At 41.6% G+C, this 23773-nt stretch overlaps 1 protein-coding gene across 1 annotated transcript in view; it reads right to left on the reverse strand.

The window, feature by feature from the left end:
- The window catches only part of TULP1 (TUB like protein 1), a 691363-nt gene that overhangs the window by 523130 nt on the left and 144460 nt on the right, over window positions 1–23773 (reverse strand). The window contains exon 4 of the mRNA XM_044076146.1: window positions 21613–21789. Coding sequence (XP_043932081.1) covers window positions 21613–21789 — 177 coding nt within the window. The remainder of the gene's footprint in view (window positions 1–21612; window positions 21790–23773) is intronic.

The following is a 23773-nucleotide window of genomic DNA, read 5'->3' on the forward strand; positions in this document are numbered from 1 at the left end:
GTTCCAAAGTATGGGAAGTCTCTGGGACAGGAATATATCCCTCCAGTACGTCCTATTTATTGTTGTGGTGAGGTTTAGATCCCTAGAGCATGTGGCTCAAGGGGATAAGGTTTTCTTTAGGTGGAGCATATCCATCAATTCTGGGTTGGACATGGCTTTATTATGTAAGGCACAGATCACCTCTGAGTAGGCGGTATGCAACAGAGTACAGCTGGAGTTTCTTCAGTCGAGCTGCACAGGGCATCTGTTTGAGGCCAATGATCTTCTTGGTGAGGTACTTCTGTGGTCTTTCCAGCTGTTGCAGGTGTCTTGTAAGGTACATCCCAAATGGGGTGTTGTACTCTATGACGGGTCTGATGAGTAGAGGGGCACAATGACCTCTTTTGATCTGGATGCAAACCTTTTTGTGATTAGGTGGGCCACGTAGAAGGATTTTCTAACCACTTTGGCAATGTGATTATCAAAGGTGAGATTACTATCTACTTGGGTCACCAGATCCCTTATTACGTCTTCCGTATTTAGGGGTGACTATGCACTTTTTGGCTTTTAGCTTAAGGCCATGATTTTGACACCAGGTATCTGTCTCAGTGAGACCCTTTTGGAGGATGTCTGTGTCAGCCAGAGAGTCAATTACAGCCCCTAGTTTGCAGTTTTCTGCAAACTTGGTCAGCCATAGTCCTCCTGTGCTTGCCTGTACCTCTGAGAATAATATGCCAAACAGGAGGGGTCCTAGGACTGAGCCATGAGGAACACCACTTGTAACCGATTTAAGGGTTGGACCTAGCTCCTGCAACTCTCACCATGTGGGTTCTGTCCATGAGCCATTTGCCAACCCATCTTGTGACATAGGGGTTTATGTTCAGGCTGGTGAGCTTGTCTATAATACCAGAATGGGGAATGGTGTCAAAGGCCTTTGCAAGGTCTAGGTAGGCTGTGTGTACCACCTTTCCCTCGTCTGTAGCCTTGGTAACTGTCTCAAAGAAGTCCACCAGGTTTAGGAGGCACGATCTTCCCTTAACAAAGCCGAACTGGGTAGGGTCCAGTGTTTGGAGCTTCCCAATGTCTCTGTTAATGAGTTTCGTGATGATGCGCTCCATAGCCTTGCAGACCAAGCTAGTCAGGCTTATAGGGCAATAGTTCCTGGGGTCTGCTGTGGCTCCACCTTTCTAGAGCGGAATAACCATTGCTGTACACCACTCTATGGGTACGTAGCCTGTGGAGAGGCTGACTTTGAACAATGTGTTTAGGTGAGGGGTTAGTTCATCTTTGAGTTTGTGTAGGATGCAGCCCAGGATACAGTCCGGTCCCGTTAATGCTGTGTTTTTGGCTTTGGAGAGGGCTGTTTTAACCTGAGTGTCTGTGATTTCAGGGACTCTATATTCTTCTGGTATGGTTATGGGCCCTTTTGGGGGTGAGAGGGGCGTGAAGTTTGCGCTGAACCTGTCTGAAAGGATGTTGGCGATATCGGTCGGTTCAGTGTATTTTGTGCCATTCTGCACTAACTCCGAGCAGATCTGAGCATTGCCACTTAGATTCTTGACATAACTATAGAATGCCTTGTCATTATCTTTGGAGTCCTTGGCAATTTTTCTTTCGAAGCTCACCTTGGATGATTTTATGAATGATCGTAGTTTCTTGCAGATGTCTTCCCTTCTTAGGGTTTTACTCTTTCCTGTACTAGTTTCCTCCTTCTATTGTATAGCTTGTTTATGGCAGGAGTCCACCAGACTGGTTTACTTTTCTTGGAGGAGTGAGTCTTGGGTTTGCTTGGGATAGCATGATCCATGCATTCTTGTAGGTGCCCTTAGAATGCATTAGTAAAGGATTTTCCAGCTTGGACAGCGTTATCCTTTAGCATTGGGGATTTGAAACTTTCCATCTCAGTCTTAAGTAACGTGAAGTTTGCTTTTGAAAAGTGTTTCATGGTGGTTTCCTTATCCAGGGGTGGGGGCGGAATGTGGATATCCAAAGTGATTTGTTTATGGTCAGATTTAACCAGTGAGGGGTTGACCTCTGGTGTGGAACACCGGTCGCCCATGTTGGTGATGACCAGGTCCAATATGTTGTCGCCTCTGGTGGGAGTGTTGACCAGTTAAACAAGGGCATTTGAGTTTATAAATTCTAGGAAATGTTGGGCAAGGGAGTTAGTACTTGAGTAGTTCTCCCAGTTAATGTTTGGGTAATTGAAATCACCCAATATTAGGGTGTTTGGTAGGACCTTTATGTTTCCCAGTGCTTCCAGAAATGTGGAATGGGGGTCCTGGGACATGGTGGGTGATCTGTAGCAAGCTACAATTTGAATTGCAGTTTTGCCCATTGTTAGTTGCACGTGGATGATCTCTGAAGCATCGTGCTGTGCCACTAACCTGGAGGTGTAGGTATCCTTGATGAATATGGATACGTCCCCACATTTTGTATTTCGGTTTGGGTTCTGTGGTCAAAATGTATAGTATGAGTTGTAGCCTGGTAGTGCTGGGGTGCTCTATGGAGCCTTAAACCAGGTTTCTGTTACTGCACATATAGCAATTTTCTCCATACTGAGGAGTGCCTCAAGTATGTGCATTTTGAGGTTTAGACTTCTGGCATTGAGTAGCATTACCCTCAGTTTTTTGTTACTTGTGCTATTTACAGTGGTGGTTTTGTCTTTTGAGCCTTGCCTACAAAAGGCACTATGGGTGTGGCAAGAGCCTTGGCCAGTATTCGAAAGCTTAAGGGTGACAGGTGCAAGCCATCTCTAGCGAAGCAGCGTGGCTTGTCGAGCATGTCATCCCAGGTGGACAGACACTGGATCCCCTTTGAATGACACCAGAAACTTAGCCAATTGTTGAAATCAAGAATGTTTTTCTTTATACCATGGTATTATTTTTGGTGAGGGCAGGATGCTACTCAGGGTCAGGGTCATACCGGCCTGGGCTACATGATCAGAGAGCTCTTCCATGTCTCTTTTCATGTAGTCCAGGGAGGTACAGCTCAGGTCATTCACACCAACATGGACAATGACAGAGTCATATTTGTACTTGTTCTGAAGTGACCTGAGTGCTTGTGTTATGTGACAGATCCTGGCACCCGACAGGCAGCTAACAGTAACCTTCTCCTTATTCAGCCTAGTTAGTGGGACGTCAGTGTGCCTGACTATAGAGTCACCTATTACTAGTATGTTGGGTATGTTATTTTGCCTTAAGGGCTGTGATTGCATGGCACACTGGTTTTGTGAAGTATGTGTTTCATGGAATGTGTTGGGGGGGGGTGGAAGTTGCCTGGATGTTTGCTTTGGAGGTCTCTGCTGCTTTTGCAGATTTTTATTTAGAGCCTCCGAGTATGTTTTCATGTATTTATGTGTTTTTTTGCCGGTGCTGGTTTAATGGGTCTATGAGAGACAGGTGGTGTGATGCAAGTATTTCCCTTCTCCTCTTGACTGTCTGATCCAGTCTTGGGTTGAGAGAGCTTAGCCTCTAGTTTGTCTGTATAATGGCATCTCTCGCATGTATTAGTGTTTGGTGGTAGGAGGAGAGGGTTGTCTGTGTACATGAGGCAGTTGTAACATTGCCTCAAAATGACCAAATTCACCAGTTGTACTGGAGAGTACACCTGAAACTGCCCTTTGGACAAGCCTGGGCAGGTACAGTGAACTGTTTTACTAGATGGCTGGTAAGGTCAAATAGAGAGCCTTGTCCTTCTGTACAGTACAGGAGGGTCTAGTGCTAGGGTTTATAAGTGCTTGCTATAAGTTTTGAGCAAGTGCCAGGCTGAGAAATGAATGACTTGAGTGCTTAAGTTGAAAGTTTGTCTAGTTCCAAGTGAAAAATTGAAGAGGAGACATTGTGGAGCCAGGAATAGTTATACCCTAGCTAACCGGCGCTGCCTGGCATGCAAAACTGGGCAAATGCAGAATTTATAGCAGGGAAATGAAAGACAGAGAGAGAAATTAGTCCAAAATGGCCAATAAACTAGTAATTTCTGGGCTGAAACCACTCCTCAAGGGACAGATAGGCCCCTCTCTCTCAGGTGAACAAAGAAACGTCCTTCTATCCAAGTAAGGTATGGGCAACACAGAAACTTGTAACACAGCCCTGAATTCAGCAATAACCTGAAAACTGGACTAAACTAGCTTAGAAAGGAAGGAAACAAGTACATTTTTTTTGTTTCTTTTTTTCAGAAAATAAAGCAGATACAATCCAAAAACACTTTAAATGCACAGAAAAGGATACTTATTTTTATATATCTCAGATCAGAGTTGTAGTCAATGCCCCTAGTAATAAAGTAGGAAGAAACACAAATACAGTAAAAGCAGATGAATAAAGTGAAATTTTTTTAAAATGTAAAACAATAGAAAATGAACAAACTGATTTAAACAAGTTACCCAAATAACCAGAAAAAAAGCTCAAAACTGAGCCCTGTTCCAGCAATCTTCAATCAGACTACACTCCTGCCACTAGGGTGCAGGGGAACCTTCTCCAAAAAAAGATGGCCTGGATCAGTGCTCAAGTTATACAAACAAAGCTAGATTCAGCAGGCCTGAATCTAGTCTATGCTACAGCAACAAGGCGCACCAGTTTCAGAAAGAAACAGTTTGAATAAGCAGGCACAATAAGCCTGTGACCAGAAATTCCCAGCTCAGAAGGGCAGAATCCAGCCTCTCCTCCCACAAGAGTGCAGACCACAAGCCCTCTTAATGTAGAATAACTGGCCTGAAGCCCAAGTGCTTAAGCCAGAACTAATACACTTTTAGAATAGCAGACACTAGGCCTTCAATCAGCAATTATTTATATATATATATATATATATATATATATATATATATATATATATATATATATATATATATACATATTGGTTGATTGCAGTTAATATGATACATTGATAAAAGCCTTTGGGCCAAAACCAGTCTGTTGACTGTGGTCCGACTTCATTAAGTGTTTTTGTCCCTTCCACGTGGTGCTGGCTGTGTTTTTTGTTTAATAGAAACCACAACTTCATTTTTAGAGAGTCCAAGTATTGCTTCGACCAATACAATTATCTCCTTAATTTCCTCCCTTTCAACAGGGATTTTAAAGGTACCTTGTCATTCAATCCAGGCAGTTAATCTGCCTGCAAATCCACTATCCAACATGCTTCAATAGATTCAGTTGTGTTTGCCAGATCCCCACCTCTTAAGTTTTCAGGAACAATGTCCAATATCATAAAGCAAAAAATATGTCCAGCATGAAATGAAATATGCTGAAATAAGGCATTAGTTCTATCACAAAGCCTAATGTCACCGAGACGTGTTATGGGGTACTGAAAACAATTCTTTGAATTCATAGAACTACAATCTTTGCATTTATGGTTAGGAAAAGTACCAGCTCTCACTGATGTTGAGACAGTCTTATTAAAACTCCCATCCCTGTAGAATAGTCGTTTCAGATTTTTCTTGTTCTTAAAACAAAACCTGGGTTTTCACCCACAGCAGACAATAGCATTAAAGATATTGTGGGCAAATTATTTGCAGTACCCCACAACTGGGAGAATTCTTCATCTAAGGACTTATGCAGATTGTTCCACAAAAAATGTGATATATATTGTTGAATGTGACTCATGCAGTAGTTGACAAGACAAACAGATCACTCAACGATCGGATCCTGCAACCTTTTCAGGGGAAGCCTCAAAGTCATAATCATACTGAATACTGACTAGGGAAAATATGGCCAGTGACCTTTATTAAATCCCTCTTAACCTGGATCATAATTTAATAGATATGATGGTCCTTAACCCCCAAATCTCACAGCTAGCTTTTAATGTAAGGGCTGGATAACAGTCAACCAACAGAAATCTGTATTTAGCTGTACAGTCATTTGAGTTGCAGTAAACGTTTTTGATAATATTGTATCATGTCTGGTTCCAGGTTCACAGAGTCGGCAGTAATTAACTGAAGACGAACATATCTAGTGCTTGTTTTTCTTCATGCTTATCACTTACAGACTTATGGTAAAGGAGACAAACCGCTGGCATTTACATGGCATGAAGTACATTTATACTAGGTCTTGCACTAGTGACCATCCAAAAACAGTTGCCTGTGAGTAGTCACTGTGGTGTATTTTTTTTCCTGGGCTAAAAACCAGTGGCTACTGGTCTTTAACAAGTACAATTTCTCTGCCAAATAAGTACTGGCTGTAAACTTCTTGACACTCCATGCAAGATTCAATGTGTCTCTGTCAATCTGGGCATAACCTTCCTCAGCTGTGGACAGGGAGCATGAAGCAAATGGCACAGGCCTTTCAATGTCATCTTCCATAAAATATGACATTACTGCTCCAATAATATGCACAGGTCAGATGATGTGTATGCACTGGGTTAAAGGTGAAGGCCATGAGGGGCACTCGGGTGAAAGGTGTCATGTTATGATGACTCTGTGTGCTCAGCCTCTACCTTCACAAGGGCTTCAGCTATGTTGGGTTTAAGTGACCCACCCCCCTCTAGTGCTGTATACAGTGCCACTGTAACATCAGACCATCCCACTTACATGTTACCATCACATTCAGCTACAGATATTCTGCTGACATCAGCCCTACTTTGCCCTGTTGTGCTGGGCCATCCACCAGTGAAGCCAGTGTAAGCAGCAGCACACATGACATCACTGATTCTCCTCATATATGCCTCCAAATCCACTTGGCATGCATACTATTACACATGGATATACAGGCATCTTGCTATAGAGTTTGCTCCAGTTTCAGACCAGAAGTGCATTGTAAATACAAACATAGAGGTGGTCTTTGGTCAATCTTTCCCTTCAAATGCACTGAAATTCACACTACTGGACAATACTAACCTGTTCCAACCCAGCTGGCACACAGGTGCTTGTTGCTAGCCCACCTCCTACATCTAAGCCACACACAAGGTATGAGTAGATGCCTCCCCTGGGGGGTAAGAGTCACAAAACTCTCCTCAACCTGAGTGAGACCCTTCTTTGTGGGTGGTCCAGGGATCTGTTATGTCCATCCAAAGCATTCACTTCCTGTATCACTGCCTAGCAAATGTGCTCTCAGTACTTGTTTTCTGCAGCAGCTTTGAAGAAAGCATATGTTATGTGTATGGAGGGCCTGCAATAGCACCTCATTGTCCTGCGTAGTGAATTTTTAAGTGTTTGCCTCCCTCAGATAGTCATGTCAGTCCATGTACACATGTGGGCAGGACATAGTGTGTGTGTGTGTGTGTGTGTGTGTGTGTGTGTGTGTGTGTGTGTGTGTGTGTGTGTGTGTGTGTGTGTGTGTGTGTGTGTGCATTATGTTGAGGAATTGGACATATGTATAGACACCTGACTTCCTATTTATGTTATAATTTTAAAATTATATATAATAATATCACAATGTATTAGTAATACATCATTATAGTAGTTAATAGTTAGTTAACAGTAATTCGTGTTATCATAAATAGTTGCATTTATGGGACAATGTGATGCTTTGCACAGCCTCCTCACCTACCGCCATTTCTGTACTGTACTATACCCACAGCCACAGGCTCCCACACCCATATATGTACCTTCTTATTATGCACTGTTAGTGCTAGCCTTACAGATGGTAGCAATACCACAACATGTGGTCCTGGAACCCCAAATCCCATGCGCCTTGACCATCACAATATTTCGGTTTTACATAGCTGCCCCTTGTGCCCTGGTTTCCATTTACATGCACACCACACTGTCTGTCTCAGTGTGCCTGACACGCAGCACAGGGTTTGTTATTCTTACTGATGTACTTTACCAGGCAGGACTCCTTCCTAACCTCTGACTCCTTCCTTAACTCTGTAAAGGCAGAAATCTTTAGATGCTCTCTCTGAAAATTCCTGTATTCTGCGACTGTTTTGTATTGAATGAGGTTGTGCAAGATGGTGCCAGAGCATTATATTGCACTAACAAGGACCACTTGGAATGGTGGCTATGCTAATAATGTTACTTAGTGACAGTGCTTCTGAGTCACTACTACACTGGATACCATGAGGTATGCAGACAGTATGATTAGGCATATGGCACAAGTATGCCCACAGCACTACTGTGCTGCACTATGCAGATACAGTATTACCATGGTGTAGACTTACATTGCATGACATGTGATTTAAAACCTACACCATCACACATATTGTTGCCATGGTGCTTTTGGAAATGATCTGAGTAGCCTTGACTACCTCAGGCAAGGAGGAATGCTGATGTCCAGCACTGTGACCAAAGAGAGAAGGATTTTCTTATTCTTCCTGCAGACAGACATCCAGAAGCACCCACTAGGGCAGAAGGATGGGACTCTTTCCAAAGGCTGATGCCTGACATGAGCGTACTGGGATGGTGACTGATGCCACTGGCATTACCTGTTCTGATCAGCAGTGTTGACATCGCTACAGTGATCTGAAGTGGCAACAGCCCGACCTGCTTCAAGAGCAGAAGGCAGAGGTTATGGAAACACGGCCAGTGATGTACTGTATCAGGAGTGTATTTTGTTTTACAGTGGCAGAGGAGAAGGAACTGAATATTGTTGGATGTTGCAGAGAGTGGGACTGAGTGCTCAGCCAGTGGGGTGTGTATGCTGTCTGTGGCTGTCCACTGCACAGCTGTAACTGTGCTGCTATCCTCCGTATGTATAATATTTTTGTTGTCATTGTTTCATGCTTCTGCAGGTCCAGTTGTAGTGGAGTAAACATGTGGCCATTTTTGCCTTTGTCTGAACCAGCCAAAGCATCTGGCATTGGGTCACTAGTGACTACCACAGCTGTCTTCCAATAGTGGAACAAAAGTTTCCTTACTGGAACCAACCCAGTTAGATCACTGGTGCCCCTCTTGGCAAATTCTTTTGAGGGGCAAACATTTCCTCTTCTGAGAGAAGTCTGGAGAGGGGTCATCCCTACTCTCCCAACTTCAGTTGAGGATGCTGATAGTGTCTGAGGTGTGGCAGTAAATGGATGCCTCCCTCAGCAACACAGAGTGCCTTCTGGCATGGTTCATGGACATGCGTGGCAGACAGATCCCTCTCCTAAGGCTACCAGAAGAGCAATAAGCCCCTAAAATTGGGCCACTCAGGTGAATAATGCCTTCTCAGCTGGTCTGACATCCAGCCATGCCAGGATCCGATCATATCCCCACCCTGGTGTTTTCTCTCCATTATGCGTCATTCCCCTTTCTTTATCTATTGTCCAGTACTCACAATTACTACCTGTCTAACATCTATAAGTCTGTGCCTGTCCTCTCCATTTTTTTATTTATTTTATTTAACATTTATTTACTGGGAAAGTCTGACTTGGAACAAAGCCAATTTTCAGTGGAGGCCCGGGGAGAAACATTCTAGACATGTCTTTGTAATATGCGTGGAAACTGGAGCACCCACAGGAAACCTAAACAAACATAGGGGGGACATGCAGACTCCGCACAGAAGGCACCCCAGCCAAGAATCAAACCGAAGATCTTGCTGTGAGGTCACAATGCAACTGCATCACTGTGCCATCCTAAACTTTGACTACTACTCCTACCTGTCCAAGTCTGTTTTATGTTTGTCTGTTCTTACTACTTGCCGTTCTCCTTACACCCCATCCCCAACATTTCTCATTTATTTCCCCACCATTCATTCTTTTTTAAATACGAAAAAGGGATATTTCTCAACAAATAAAAGTTGCCCTTCCTTCCCCCAACACTTTCTTACATTATGATTACTCTTGCGCATTTCCTCATGTTGTTCTCTATTTTACTGTTTTTCTATTTACTCCACTTCTCTCTATTTATATGATGAACACAACTGGCACTTTGATGTGTATCCCCACAGTAGCCTATCTGATGGCCAACTTGCTGTCCTTCTTGTGCCAAAGAAGTATGAGTTGCAGCCGCGCGACACTACATCGAGAGTGTCAGCACACTACATCGAGAGTGTGAGCACACTACATTGAGAGTGTGAGCATGCACTGACTCAGCCTCACTAGTCTGCTTTGTTGTTATGCCAGCCATATTAATCATACTCACAAATGTAGCTCTGCTCCAGCCATAAATCAGTCTCGTGCAACTTCTCCTAATAGCGCTGTGCTTCGGTTTATAATGTGGCACTGTGCTCGGATTGCCAAAGTTATTCTTTGCCTAGTATATGCCACACAGTGTTCCCCTTGAAAAATAATGCTGTGTACTGGGTTGTGCAGTGCTTACCTAATCCAAGCCTCAAAGGTAATCTCAATAAAATATTATAGTGGAGAACTAGAACCTTAGCAGTCTAGGTGGTGATACTCTGAAAGTAGTACAATACATAAAATATACTGACATCTGACTTAATCCACCATTTCTTTTTCCACTCACATCAATAATATGAGAAATAAAATTACATCTGTGCTTTCTGCATGCGGTATCAACAACCTTCCAAATAAACAGAGTAGGCTTACAGTGTGTATTTCTTCCTGACCTTGAATACCCATGTCCCATCATTGCCTGCAGCTCTGCCAAAAACATACTAAAACAATAAAACATTACAAAAATCACATTTTACACTTTATTGTTGGAGCCAGCAGAAACCTTCTGTGATGACTGTGCCCTGGCCCAGCAATCAAGGAGCCTCAATCCTCACCACTAACACCAGGGAGGTCGTCTCATAGAAGAGGAAAGGATAACTAATATACACAGTAAAGTACAATTTCCCTTAAGTGCACACAGAGATCACAGTCAGTCTGGGGCTGGCTGCTCCCTTGCTCACCAGGTCCCCAATAAGACTTCCCACTGGCACAGCTATAGGGTCCAGGTCTCAGCATAACTGGGCAAGCTAAAACCTCCAGTACCCTCTCTGTCCAACCAGTGCTTCTTGTCCCTGCCAAGTAGCTGACACAACACACACACACTTTGAGATAAGTATTTATACAACTTCACAGACACTCCTGGGAAAGGCTGACACACATTCTCCAACTGTGCCCCTTTACCCACACTATATGGTAGTAATTACTGCCACAGCCCAGTTAAGAATATCAGCTACTAACAGGCCCTTAAAAGGGTGTCCAATTATTACTGTGCAATATTAATATCCAATGGTAGTATGACTAACAGTCAAGGCTTACTTTAGAGTGGAACAAAACTGCAGCTACGAACCAAAACTGAATCACAAGATCTTGATAAAGCCTGGTATTAGCCAGGTGAAAGCACTTGATTCAGTATTTTCGTGGGTATTCATGCTATTAAAGTCATTGAACTATTACTTTGTGCCAGTCTGACGTTTCTTCAGCCATTGGAGGTGTTTTTGTGACTTACTTTAGAGTGGACTATTACAATAACCTCTATAAATATGCAATGTACTCTAGAGCTTATCTCTACACAAATCAGCCACAGCTAGAAGGCTTTAAAAATATTTCATAATAAATAATTAAAACACAAGACAAAACTACTACACCACAGAGATATCTAAGACTTCAGAGATCACACAGAAACTTAAAATAATACAGTAGGACAGGTCTGATTTCAAATAAAAATACCTAATTAATCTTTACTAGCTTTAACTATTCCTACAAGAAATCACAGTGCTAAAAACCTACACGTGAGCATAAGCAGAGTGCTGGTAAGTTGGATATCAAGATCAAAATGCCTCAAGTTTCTTGTGAGAAATAGTATTTAAACATTACCAACAAACATGTCTCTGGGTCCTCCGCAGATTACATCATTTTTGACACTAAGGTTTTCTCAGTATTCATATTGCATCATCTTGACACCTGCTCTGATTTCCCAGGCTAATATAAACTCCATTTACATTATTTAGCAAGCTAACACCTGCACAGGAGAATACAACACTAAAAGGCATTTCACATATACACTCTAGCAATTAGTCCTTAGTTAACACAATAGACAGAATGTCTTCAGCCAGCCTAACCGTAAACCAACTTTAAAGATCAAAGAATGTCATAAAATCATTTCAATTTCAAAAGACACATTTGAAAGACTTGACTCAGTTTTTCTTTACAGCAAGGGGGCAATGTGGTAACCATCTCGAAGTTCACATTTTACAGTGTTTTTCTTTTATTTAAAAACACACGCCTATATTTTACATTTATTTATACAAATGACAGAATTATGTATTAAATTCTATTTGACTAGGCTGGCAGCCTTCGCCCATCTCTCCCCGATCGTCACACCTTCATCATTACCATGGGATCTAGCTGGCTTCCAATTAACCAAAGATTACAGTTGTGGTTACCACACTTGTGTACAAACTCCTTTACATAGACAACTACAAGGCCTTATATCAATTCATATTTTCTCTTGTATGCATGAAGACAGCTTTCTCTCTCCTGGGTCCTCGTATTTGGATCTCTCTCTTTCTCTCTAACACTGTTTGGGGACTTCCAACACTTACTTCTTTTGCAAAATAACTTTAATTGTAGGTACAGCAGCATAATGGATATCAACGCACTGGATTCATCATATAAAATGCTTCAAATGACTTAACCCCGCAAGACTGTACTCCTGCAGCATTCTGTCTTGTTTTGAGCAGTATTTGTATCTATTCCCCTACTCTATCTTCATTTCCCACCCACCCCGCTATGCCTACATTTATTTCAAACTAACCACAACCACAAACTGCAGAAATAATTTTTGCACAACTAAAACTTAGTGCTAAAAAGCATATAAATATTTTAGTATTCTATATTCCTCCAGGTCAGAACATCTCCACACTAGAAAATATTTTGGATTGGTCCTCCAAAGCACTGCCCCAAGAGACAATAATCTTGGTGACTTCAACATTGATTGGATCACCTGTCAGTCTGTTAATCCCACTAACCACATCAACCTCCATGGCTTCACCCAAACTATTCAAGTTCCTACCAGGATGGATAAATCATGTAATAGACAGTCCACCTTAGGCCGGATATTAACAAATAGACCTGATCTTTCATTTCATTCCGGTTCTCTCTCAGATTCCCTTAATGATCACTTTCCCACCTACTTAATTATACCCAAAATAAACTCTTCTAAGCTTACCACTTACCATCCAATCCAAAACAAAACTAACTTTAACCACTGAGAAATCACAGACCCGCTAAAACTTTGCAAATGGGTTCCACTTAAACATCTCCCTCTAGAAGATGCTGTGAAATACTGTAATTCAACCTTCCTGAATATACTAAACAAACTAGCCCCCTCAAGGACTATTAAAATAAAACTTGCTCCAAGGCCAACCAAAGAAATGAGAGTGTTCCTAAAAAAGCGAGAGAAGCTTGGAGTAACCGGCACATTACTAAATCTCAAACAGACAAGCACATCAGGAACTCAGAAAACAGGCAAAAAGTCTAAACAAAAAGGGCAAAACAAATTATTACTTTACTATCCAAAACAAGCACTGTAACAGCCCACAAAAATTGTGGCGAGCATTTAATAACAGCCTCCTACCAGGCAATTCTAGTACACCCACCCCATCTTCCACTAACAACCTAGACAGTATAGCCACTCAATTCAACAAATAAATCACCGACACACTTCTAACTCCCTCCAACAAGTACGCATGCACTACCACACCTGACAGAAATAGGAACGCCTTCTCCTTACAACGCAAATCTACCAACACAGTAAAGAAACTACTAAAAACTGAGATCCACTACCCTAGCTGTGGATAAACTTCCTGCAGAATATCTTAGAATTATAGCTAATGCCATCTGCATCCCTATATCTATACTCATTAACCGTTCCATTAATGAACAACTAGGTCCATCAATTTGGAAAATTTCATATATTATCCCTTTACACAAAGGCGGCAAGTCAACAGAATTATCCAATTAATCGGCCAATTGCTATACTGTCAAGCATATCCAAGATACTGGAAAAATGCATACACACAAATTATAGACTTCCTACTTACTAACAAATTATTATCCAATACTCAACATGGGTTCTGACCCTTCCACAGTGGGACTATATTAGAAGACCGAAGACGCATTATTTCGAATGCATCTTGGTCGAACTTAAAAGGCTGAAAATGTAAAATATCGAAACGGCTGTTAAGCAAATTCTTTCCCTGGGAAAGAATTTGCTTGGCCACTTTGGTACTTTGCTGTTTTCGGCACGGTAGTGTGGTCTCTGAGTTTGTATATTTAAGTAGGGCGGGTGTGGGGGACAAAGCTCTCCACTTAATGTAATGTTTGAAATTTTTTTATTTTTATTTTTTGTTGGAACAGCGATTTTTTGCCCTCGGAAAAAAATCACTGTTCTGACACTTTGATATTGTAAGCTTTCACTTACATAGGGTCGATTAATCACTGTTCACTTTTTTAAGCATTTGGTGATCTAATATAGACCCTCCACAGCATCGTCTCTGCCTTTATGACCTTCACTGACAGTCAACCACCACAGAAATAATGGCAAATTTGTCTCTGCAGCTTCTGATGTGGTCTCTCACAGCAAGCTCTTAAATGTCCTTACTGAACTCAGTTTAAGCCAGTCTACTCTGTCCTGGTTCAAAGACTATCTAGTGGGCCATCAGCAAGCAGTTCAATGGCAACAAATCCTTTCTTTTCTACTACCCATCACGTTAGGAATTCCAAAAGTTTCTAACCTTGGCTCCTTCCTATTTACTCTTTTACTAAATCTCTATACATAGGTTCATAGGTGTGTACTAGGCTAATGGCCCCAGTGCCTTTAAAGGCCTAGCCCATAGGATTACCCTGATATTGTGCCACCCAACCTTAGTTCCCAGTGCCTCTGTCGAGTAGAGCCACTGGAGTGATCCTGGGGTGAATTTTCTATTTCCCATCTACTCATCAAGGTTTCTCTTGAAGAGGGCCAGTGAGGTGCTCTGTCTGACATGCATGGGAAGTCTATTCCATAGCAACGGCAGTCTCCGGGTTATGAACCTGTCCCTCCAGCACGTTCTGTTGATTGTGGTAATGAGGTTGAGGTCACTGGAGTGTGTGGTGCTGAGGAATTGGGATTTCTTTAGATGTAGCATTTCTAACAGAGCTGGATCAGACATGGCTTTGTATGTGAAGCAGAGATCGCCTCTAAGTAGGCGATATGAGACACAGAATAGTTGGAGTTTTTTGAGTCTGATCATATAGGACAAGTGTTTAAGCCCTAGGATCCCCTTTGTGATGTACTTTTGCAGCTTCTCCAGTTGCTGCAGGTGTCTAGCGAGGTGCACACCAAATAAGGGATTGTACTCGATGACTGGCCTAAAGAGGGAAGAGTAGAGGGAGACAATGACCTCTTTCTTCCTGGATGCAAAACCCTTAGTAATGAGATGTGCCACATAGAAGGACTTTCTGACCACAGTGGCAATGTGGTGGCCAAAAGAGTGGCTGCTGTCAACCAGTGTTCCCAGATCTCTTATAACACCTTCTGTGTTCAGTGGACTACCATCGATGTGGTAATTCATGGGAACTGGGTTTTTCCCAAAGGGGATGATGACACATTTTTTGGCATTGAGCTTAAGGCCGCGGTTCTGACACAGTTGTTGGTCTCAGTAAGGCCTTTATGTAGGATGTCAACATCACTTGGGGAGTTAATAGTAGCTCCCAACTTGCAATCGTCTATGAACTTTGTCAGCCAGAGAACCTTTGCGTTGGCCTGGACTTCAGAGAAGTAGATACCAAACAGGAGAGGACCCAGGACCGAACCCTGTGGGACTCCACTCATGACTTGTCGGGAGTCAGAACCCACAGTGTGAAGGTAGCAGACTCCAAGTCAATCTGTGAGCCAGTTTACAACCCACCTAGTGATATAGGGGTTGATGCCTAGCTTAGTGAGTTTTTCTATGATTCCTGAATGGGGAATGGTATCAAAAGCCTTGGCCAGATCAACGTAGGCTGTATGAACCACCTTGCCTTCATCCACTGCTCTGGTGACTGACTCAAAGAAGTCTACCAAGTTGAGCAGGCATGATCTACCCCACACAAAACCAAACTGTGTGGGATTCAGAGTTTGGAGATTCCTTATATCCTTGTTTATTAGGTCCATGATGATGCGTTCCATAGCTTTGCATATTAGACTCGTCAGGCTAATGGGGCAATAGTTCCCAGGGTCTGTAGTCGCTCTTCCTTTGTGGAGAGGGATGACTGTATCAGTGCACCATTCGGTAAGGACAAAGCCTGAGGTGAGGCTGTGATTGAACAGAACACACAGGTGAGGTGTCAGTTCACTCTGTACTTCATGCAGAACACAGCCAGTGATATTGTCAGGTCCCATGGAAGCTGTATTCTTGGCCTTTGACAGTACTATTTTAACTGTACAGCAGTAATACTGGGTGCCTGGCAATCTACTGGTATTGTGATTGGTCCTTTGGGGGGGGAGGGGTAAAGTTGGCACTGAATCTGTCGGCCAGTATACTGGCAATATCTGTTGGCTAGGTATAGGAGGTACCATTGTGCAGTAGCTCAGAGCAAATCTGGGTATTGCCATGGAGATTCTTTACATAACTATAGAAGGCCATGTGGTTGTCTTTACTATCTGCTGCAGTTCTGTTTTCATAGCTAGCTTTAGAAGATTTGATGACGGATCTCAACTTTTTTTGAGGCTGATAAGTGAGTTTTTCCAGTCTTGGGACTTCACCTTATTCTGCATCAGTTTCCTCCTTCTGTTGTAGAGTTTGTTTATGGCAGCGGACCACCAGATTGGCTTCCTTTTTTTGGAGGAGAGCGTCTTGGTTCTACTGGGTATGGCGAGATCCATGCATTTGTATAAGTGTTTGTACAGTGCATTGGTGTATGTATCAGTGGTCATGCAACTATTCTCCATTTACATGGGTGCCATGAAGTTAGCCACCTCTGTTTTTAGTAGCCCTTCATGCAGTACGCCAATGATTCTACACTGTGTGCAGGTTCTTCTCCACACCATCTACAATCAATAACGCAACAATCTTTCACTGCAGTAGAAGCTTGGCTAACTAATGCTTAGCTTATTTTAAACCCCAGCAAAACCAAGTTATTCTTTTCTAACCCACTCGAAACACGATCCTCCCCCTTCAGCATTTCACCACTAAACAACACCATCCTCTCTCCCACACAATGCACAACACTTTTAGGTATAGAAATCAACAGTAGTTTGAAATTTGAGCTCCATATTGCCCAAACCATTAATAAAGTCCACAAAAAAACTAGGTACACTTTATAGAAATAAAAAAAATATTTCACTAATAACACAAAAACTACTACAGCTAGAGCACATCTTAATCTGAGCTCTTCTCCATGCATTGCCAATTCTTACAAACCTTAGAAAATCAGATTTAGACAAATTACAAACCTGCTATAACAAAATTGCAAAATTTGCAATGGATGCCAGCTCTAGGACACATCATTGCACTGCCCTCAAACAAGTGAACTGGCTAGAACTCTGTGAACTAATAACTTATCACCAACTGTGCTTGGCACATAAGATCTTGCACCAACCTGAAAAAACTTAGTAACTCCTTATTCTAACAAATGTGTACTTTGCTCGAGTAGCAAATCCTTGTTAAATGCTACCAAAGCTAACAATAAGTCAGGCAACTCCCTTTTCTCAGAATGCGCAACTAAAATCTGGAAGAGCTTACCATCAGAAATAACATCTATTACCGATTTATCTCACTTCAAAATAACTCTAAGTCTCACTTAACCAATACACGGATATGCTCCTGGATAAGAAAAGAATTCCAATGCAAGTCTCATTTACTGTAAACATTCTTTCTCTAGGTAATACTAGTTCTTCACACAAATCAGATCACATCTCACCTTTCAACATACTTACAATCTAAAGCATGTATTCAAGGACTATAGTAAAACGATTCTCCTTAAGTTGCAATTACGTTTCAATATCTATCCCCTACTGTATCTCTTCTATTAAAGGCTATTCGTCAATGTTGTATATCTATAAAAATGGCTGATCCATCGATTAATTATGCCTGCTTTACATTGTATAAGTCACTCATTTTCCTGATAGATTTCTTCACTGTTTTTTTAATAATTCTCTCTTCTCCTGTACTAAACTATGCAAAATGCCATTAATAAGAATATTTACAAGAATGTCTTTTTACTGCGGTGGTGATGCTGCGGTAGCGTTGTCGCCTCACAGTAAGACGTTGTCCTGTTCGATTCTCAGCTAAAGCGTCTTCTGCGTGGAGACATGCGTGAATGGGCGTACCTTCGTTGAAGGTTGTGCATCAGGGCTGGTAACTCGGCACGTAAAAATCAACTACCAATCATTAGCGGACCGGAGTTCCGCTGTGGCGACCCCTAACCGGGAAAAGTCGAAAGACACAACAACAACATGAATGCGTTTTTATCCAGTGCTGTATGTTTAACACAAATGTCAAGTCTTGTATACATAAACCTTGTATTTGTAATTATAATCATTGTTACATGTTAAATGTGGAGCTTTTCTCCCCAGGGCTCTGCTGAGAAAAGAATTTTTGTCCAGTCGAACTTTCCTGGTAATGAAATGTAAAATAAAATAAAAAAATAAATATTGTACAAAACTTATAAAGGCTTGCCTTTACTTCTCCTTCCGTATTACTAACCTATGTTGTAAATTTAGTAACTAGTTTGTAACTGAATAGAGCCCTATCGGTCCAATTCACCAACCTGCTAAATAAATAAATACAAATAGCAGAGCTGCTGCATTTTCTGACACTTTGGCTTCTGCTTGGAGGAATAAACATAGTAAGTGAAACCCATGAGTCTCCCTAAGGGAGGGCAGCAGGTGTAAGGATACTTCATCGCCCCCCACTGACTGATCATGACAAACAGGGATTCTAATCAAACAAGTCACTGACTGAGCAAGCAGTCACTCTTCTCTGTGCCAGTGAGCTATGGATTTGCCCTTCTCTTAGTCTGTATTCTTGTAAAGACCCTTACTGTTCCTCTAACCACCTGCACCCAAAAACTGTGACACACCCAATAAGTACAATGAGTCCACCTTATCCTATTACTTAGTTTTAGGAGAACAGGCAATACATCACAGTCATGTCTTTTCTGAAGCATGAGAGGGCTATTCTGATTAAAATCCCAGACTGCATTTTCAGGAAAGGAAGCAGAAATGATCTCCGCCCTGTAAGTTTCTACAAGAAAACACAACATACCATGTGCTGTGTCCTGCTTTGTTAGGAACTAGGATGTTTTTCAGTTTTACATAGGAACAGTGATAGGCAGGTGATTACAAGGACCATAAGATGGTAAACCATATACATCTTTAAGCAGACAAACCTAAACATCTGTGCCTCACATTTCAAACACTTAATAGCGCTCTCCTCCCAAATCAAGCAGGGCTGAACATGATAACCCTTGGTGTAAATTTGTGTCTACCCATCTAGTCATCGACTAGGTAAGAACTTATCTCTTCACCAAGGGTTGTTTAGTTGTTGGTGTGGATTTATGTCCTTAGTGCAAGGGTTTGTAGAGCCATTGGTTTTGCAAACAAATAGATGGTCGAATAGAACTGAGTCTTTCGTGGCTTGAAATGTGACACACAGAGCACCTTGGAGCAGCCTGTAGGTTACTGAGTATAAGCAGGGTCATACTAATCTTTCCAGAAAGTGAAGGATTAAGGGCCTTTAATTTTCTTGGTTATATAACTCTGGGATCTTTCTAGCTGAGCAGCATGCTTGAACTTGTACATACCAGATGGGGCACTGTACTGAATAATGCCTCTGATAAAGGACGAGTACAGTGGTAGGATGGCTTCTTTGGGTCTTGGGCCAGACAGAAGGATTTCCTGACTATGGTGAAAACATGATGCTTGGACGTGAGAGAGCAGTCTTCAGAAATACCCACATCTCTTACTACTGTCTGAAGAGAGGTACAATGTATAACATACAAGGTGGGAAAACCTTTTTTGCACAATACTGCTATAATGGTATACTTTTTTGCATTTAGCTTGAGACTGTTTTCAGTCATCAGGTATGCATATTCCAGCCCTTCCTGAATCTGGGTGATTTAGTGGATGAGCAGATAACAGTGCCCAGCTTGCAGTCATCAGCAAACCTGGCCAAGCCCACTGCTGGGATACTGGAATAGCTGCAAAATAAATGCAAAACAGGAGACAGTCTAGCACTGATCCCTGTGGTACCCCACTAGTTATAACTGTATGTTCAGGGAAGGTCCATCAACTTTCACAACCTGGGATCTTTTGAATGTCCAGTTTGCAATACAGTGGGAAAATATAGGGGTTTACATTAAATTTGTCTAACTTTATAACACTACCAGAATAGGGGATAGTGTCAAAAGCCCTGGCCAAGTTGAGATAATCAGTGTTTGCACAGAGTGACCACTGTCCACAGTTTGTGTAACCTTTTCAAAGAAGCTTACTAGGTTCAGGAGACAAGATCTGCCTTTCACAAAACCAAACTGAGCTGGGGGGGGGGTCTAGATCCATTAAGTTGTCTATGTCTATAAAGATAAGTTCTGCAATGATACATTCTATGACTTTAGACACCAGCTGCTGAGCCTGATGGTTCTATAATTATCTGGGTCTACAGAAGGGCTAACTCCTTCCCTGAGAAAACGTTTATAATGTTAAGTTTACACCCTTTCACGTCTTCCCTCAATAAAGATGCAACACTTTGAGGTTCATCAAGTGAAGCTGAGGTTAATATTTTTAAGCTAGAACACAATTTCATCTGTAATGAAAATCAGAAAATACAAAGGAAGGATTTCTTACACAGATGCTTATGAATTGTGTAAATTTGTTAAATTTTCAAGACCTATGTAGTAAAATACATGCTCAACAGGCAATGCAGCTTATACAGCATTTCTTGCATGCACACACACACACACACACACACACACACACACACACACACACACACACACACACACACACACACACACACACACACACGAGTTATTTGTACATCATTATGAGTTTGAGGTGAACAATGCAAGTCAACAAATTAATATCACCAAGCAAGCAATTATACAAATCATACTCTGAAATGGGTACAATTGCACTGATCTACCTTAAAGATATATTGTTGACATCAGCAACATCAGAATCCAGGACAAAATCTCAAAAATCAGAGTAGGAGACAAGATAACTTAAGTGTTCTGAGGAGCTCAGCCCCAACTCTACATTATTACTCACCACACATGGGTGGGTGGGTGCTGGAAATGTGTACTATTCTGAAATTCTCTATCTGTGCGATTCTTAGTCTGAAGACTAGAATCGACTCTAGTGCTCAGTATTTGAGTCCACAATCAGAGGAGGGAGGTTTAAGGAAAGGCAGGAATTCAGCAATGTTTGTAATGTTGGACTGATGATAGTAGCAAAGAAAACATATGTGAAGTACATTGTATTTAAATGGAAAAATGTTGAAATGGTTTGCTTTCTTTTCCGTTAAATGTATGTTTGCCTATGTTTTAAGTAGTAATTTAATAAAGGTGTTTCAAAAATATTTCAGTCCAAAATTAAATCTCATAACTTTCATTAAATATTAATGACAGTAAATCTCATAACTTTCTTGTCCTTAAAAGAAGGTATTCCAAAGTATACTCGTGTTACATATGCTATCTGCCCAGTATCGTATTCTACGCAGCATAGGAGGGGAAGCAATACAATGAATTGTTAGGCAGCTGTGTGTTTTTTATGCAGTGCTCTTTCAAGAATGGAAGCTACTACAATAGAGTCTGCCTAGGGATTACTTACTTATGTGGGTTTGTCAAATTAAACAAAAGCTATCTTACCTTTTTGTCATTGTCCAAATGAAGATAGTAGGTTGGATAGAGGCCACGGTCCATACCTTTCTTATCTCGGGTGACTCGACATTTAATGGTGATGCCCTGGGGAGCTGGCCTCAAGACAAAATCCTCCAAGTTATCCACCTCAATCACTGGAGAAGGGCTTCGTTTAGAGCCTTCCTTCTAAGACATAAGGGGAAATTCATCATGGTGAGCTGTGCCCCGGCTACCTTTGAACTGAGACAAATTCATACATACAGTATAACGTGTTTTAACTATTTTCGTTTTATCTAATGAAGAAAACAATGAGGCAATACAGAATTGTAAATATATCTTGAAAAGAGCAGTAGAAACTAAAAGTATCGAGTACTCAAGTATAAAAGTACTATTGCTCCTAAAAACAGAATATACTACAGATGAAGGTAGTCTGGAGGAGGTGGTGGGGTATAAAGCTCCTTTGGGATCGGAGGAACAGTAGTACTACCCCTTAAAGCAGCAGCTCATACAGTCCTTTTGTAACCAACATCCGGAAGGATAGGGCAGTAGTACCAGTGGTAGCAGGCCTGGGCTCTATGGGTAGAGAGAACCCGCCCAATCGGTGACAATGCCCAAAGTGCTGGAGGGACTAGGAGGTGGGTGACCACAGATTAGTCCCAAAATCTCAGTCCTTGAATCTCGGTTATAAAGGACTGGACTCTAGACAAAATCCCACTAGCAGCAGAAAACAGATCCTGAACAAAATCTCAGACAAGACAAAAACTCAATGTGGCCGTCCGTGTTCTGTAGAGTGGGCGCTGGATCAGCCACTGTACCACAAAAGGACAAACAAAGTAGAAAATCACAGATGAAAAATCTTCAGAAGTTCTTGAAGTTTATTGTAGCCATCTAAGTGTAGTTCCAAGCAATGAGAATGAGTAGTGAAGAGCTCCACTTTTTATACACTAATCTGGGTGTGAGTCACTGGGGCCCCTCCCAAAGTGGGTGTGACCTTTAATGGGGATTGGGTCTCCCAGTCTGACAACAGCCCCTTACAATCTTATTGGTTGTTACATTTCAGATCTGTAACCTTGAGTGAAAATGCTTTGCTGAACCTTTAAACAACAGTGTTTTTAAGTTACAAACTTTATCCAAAAAACTTACTTTAAAATTCTTTACAAAATGGGTGTTTAGGTACTTTAGTTGCACAAGCTAGAGTAAAATGTTAGGTTCATAGGTTGGCACTAGGCTATCAGCCCTAGGGCCTATACAAACCTAGACATAACAATTCCCTCTCTATTTCTTCCTACACTATTTACTTCCCTGGACCTCTGTCTAGCAGGGTGACTGATGTGATCTCCGGGGTAAATTTCCTTTGAGGAGGCTAAACCTCAAAGGAAAGTTAGGCTAAATCTTTCATTATACAGCTTCTTCCGAATGGCTATGGATAAAAGTAACTGGACATAACAAAATATAACAAAAATGATATAAAAGGTAATGGCAAATTATACATTTTGAAATTCCCAAAAGACCTCAGGGAATGTACTATGTCCCAAATATAAAATCTTTTCTCCAGGACTCTTTGTGGGCTTCTTTTGGGCCACTTTTTCTTCTTGCCTTCTTTAGACACACACAGCCCCATCCGGCTGACCTAGGTTGCCCTTTCCAGGGGCTGGCCGGGCTGCCGTAGGCCCTCTTGCCTTTCATAATATCTGTTTGATCAGGGTGCATCAGTCTTGGCTTAAAACAATTTAATCCTTTAGCCATAATAAATGTAAGCGCCATATAATCATATTTCAACACTAAAACAGAGTGATACAGCTACAGGTGAGTGGTATCTTTACCTGGTTTTCTAAGCACCATAATGGTGATCTCTTTCCAAAAAGTAGGCCGATGCCATAATAAAAACAAACGTGTACCATACAGTCCAAAAGCTGTTCTTGAAACATTCTATATATCTGCACAGGAATGGCACCAAGGCCTGGGATCTTTCTCTGTTTCATCTTCTAAAGATCTATCACTTTTCTCATTGGTTCTCTGCTGAAGACTGAAAAAATTATCCAGTCGGACTTTCCATGTAAAGAAATGCTAATAAATAAATATCAGAATATCTACTTATCCTTTAGAGATGTCATCAGTCTGTCTCTTAGATATTCTCCCTTACAATTCATCTTTCTTCTCTCATCTCTCA

The sequence above is a fragment of the Protopterus annectens genome, chromosome 7.part0 (genome assembly GCF_019279795.1).
Source record: "Protopterus annectens isolate FY-2018-M chromosome 7.part0, PAN1.0, whole genome shotgun sequence".
Classification (NCBI taxonomy): domain Eukaryota; kingdom Metazoa; phylum Chordata; order Ceratodontiformes; family Protopteridae; genus Protopterus; species Protopterus annectens.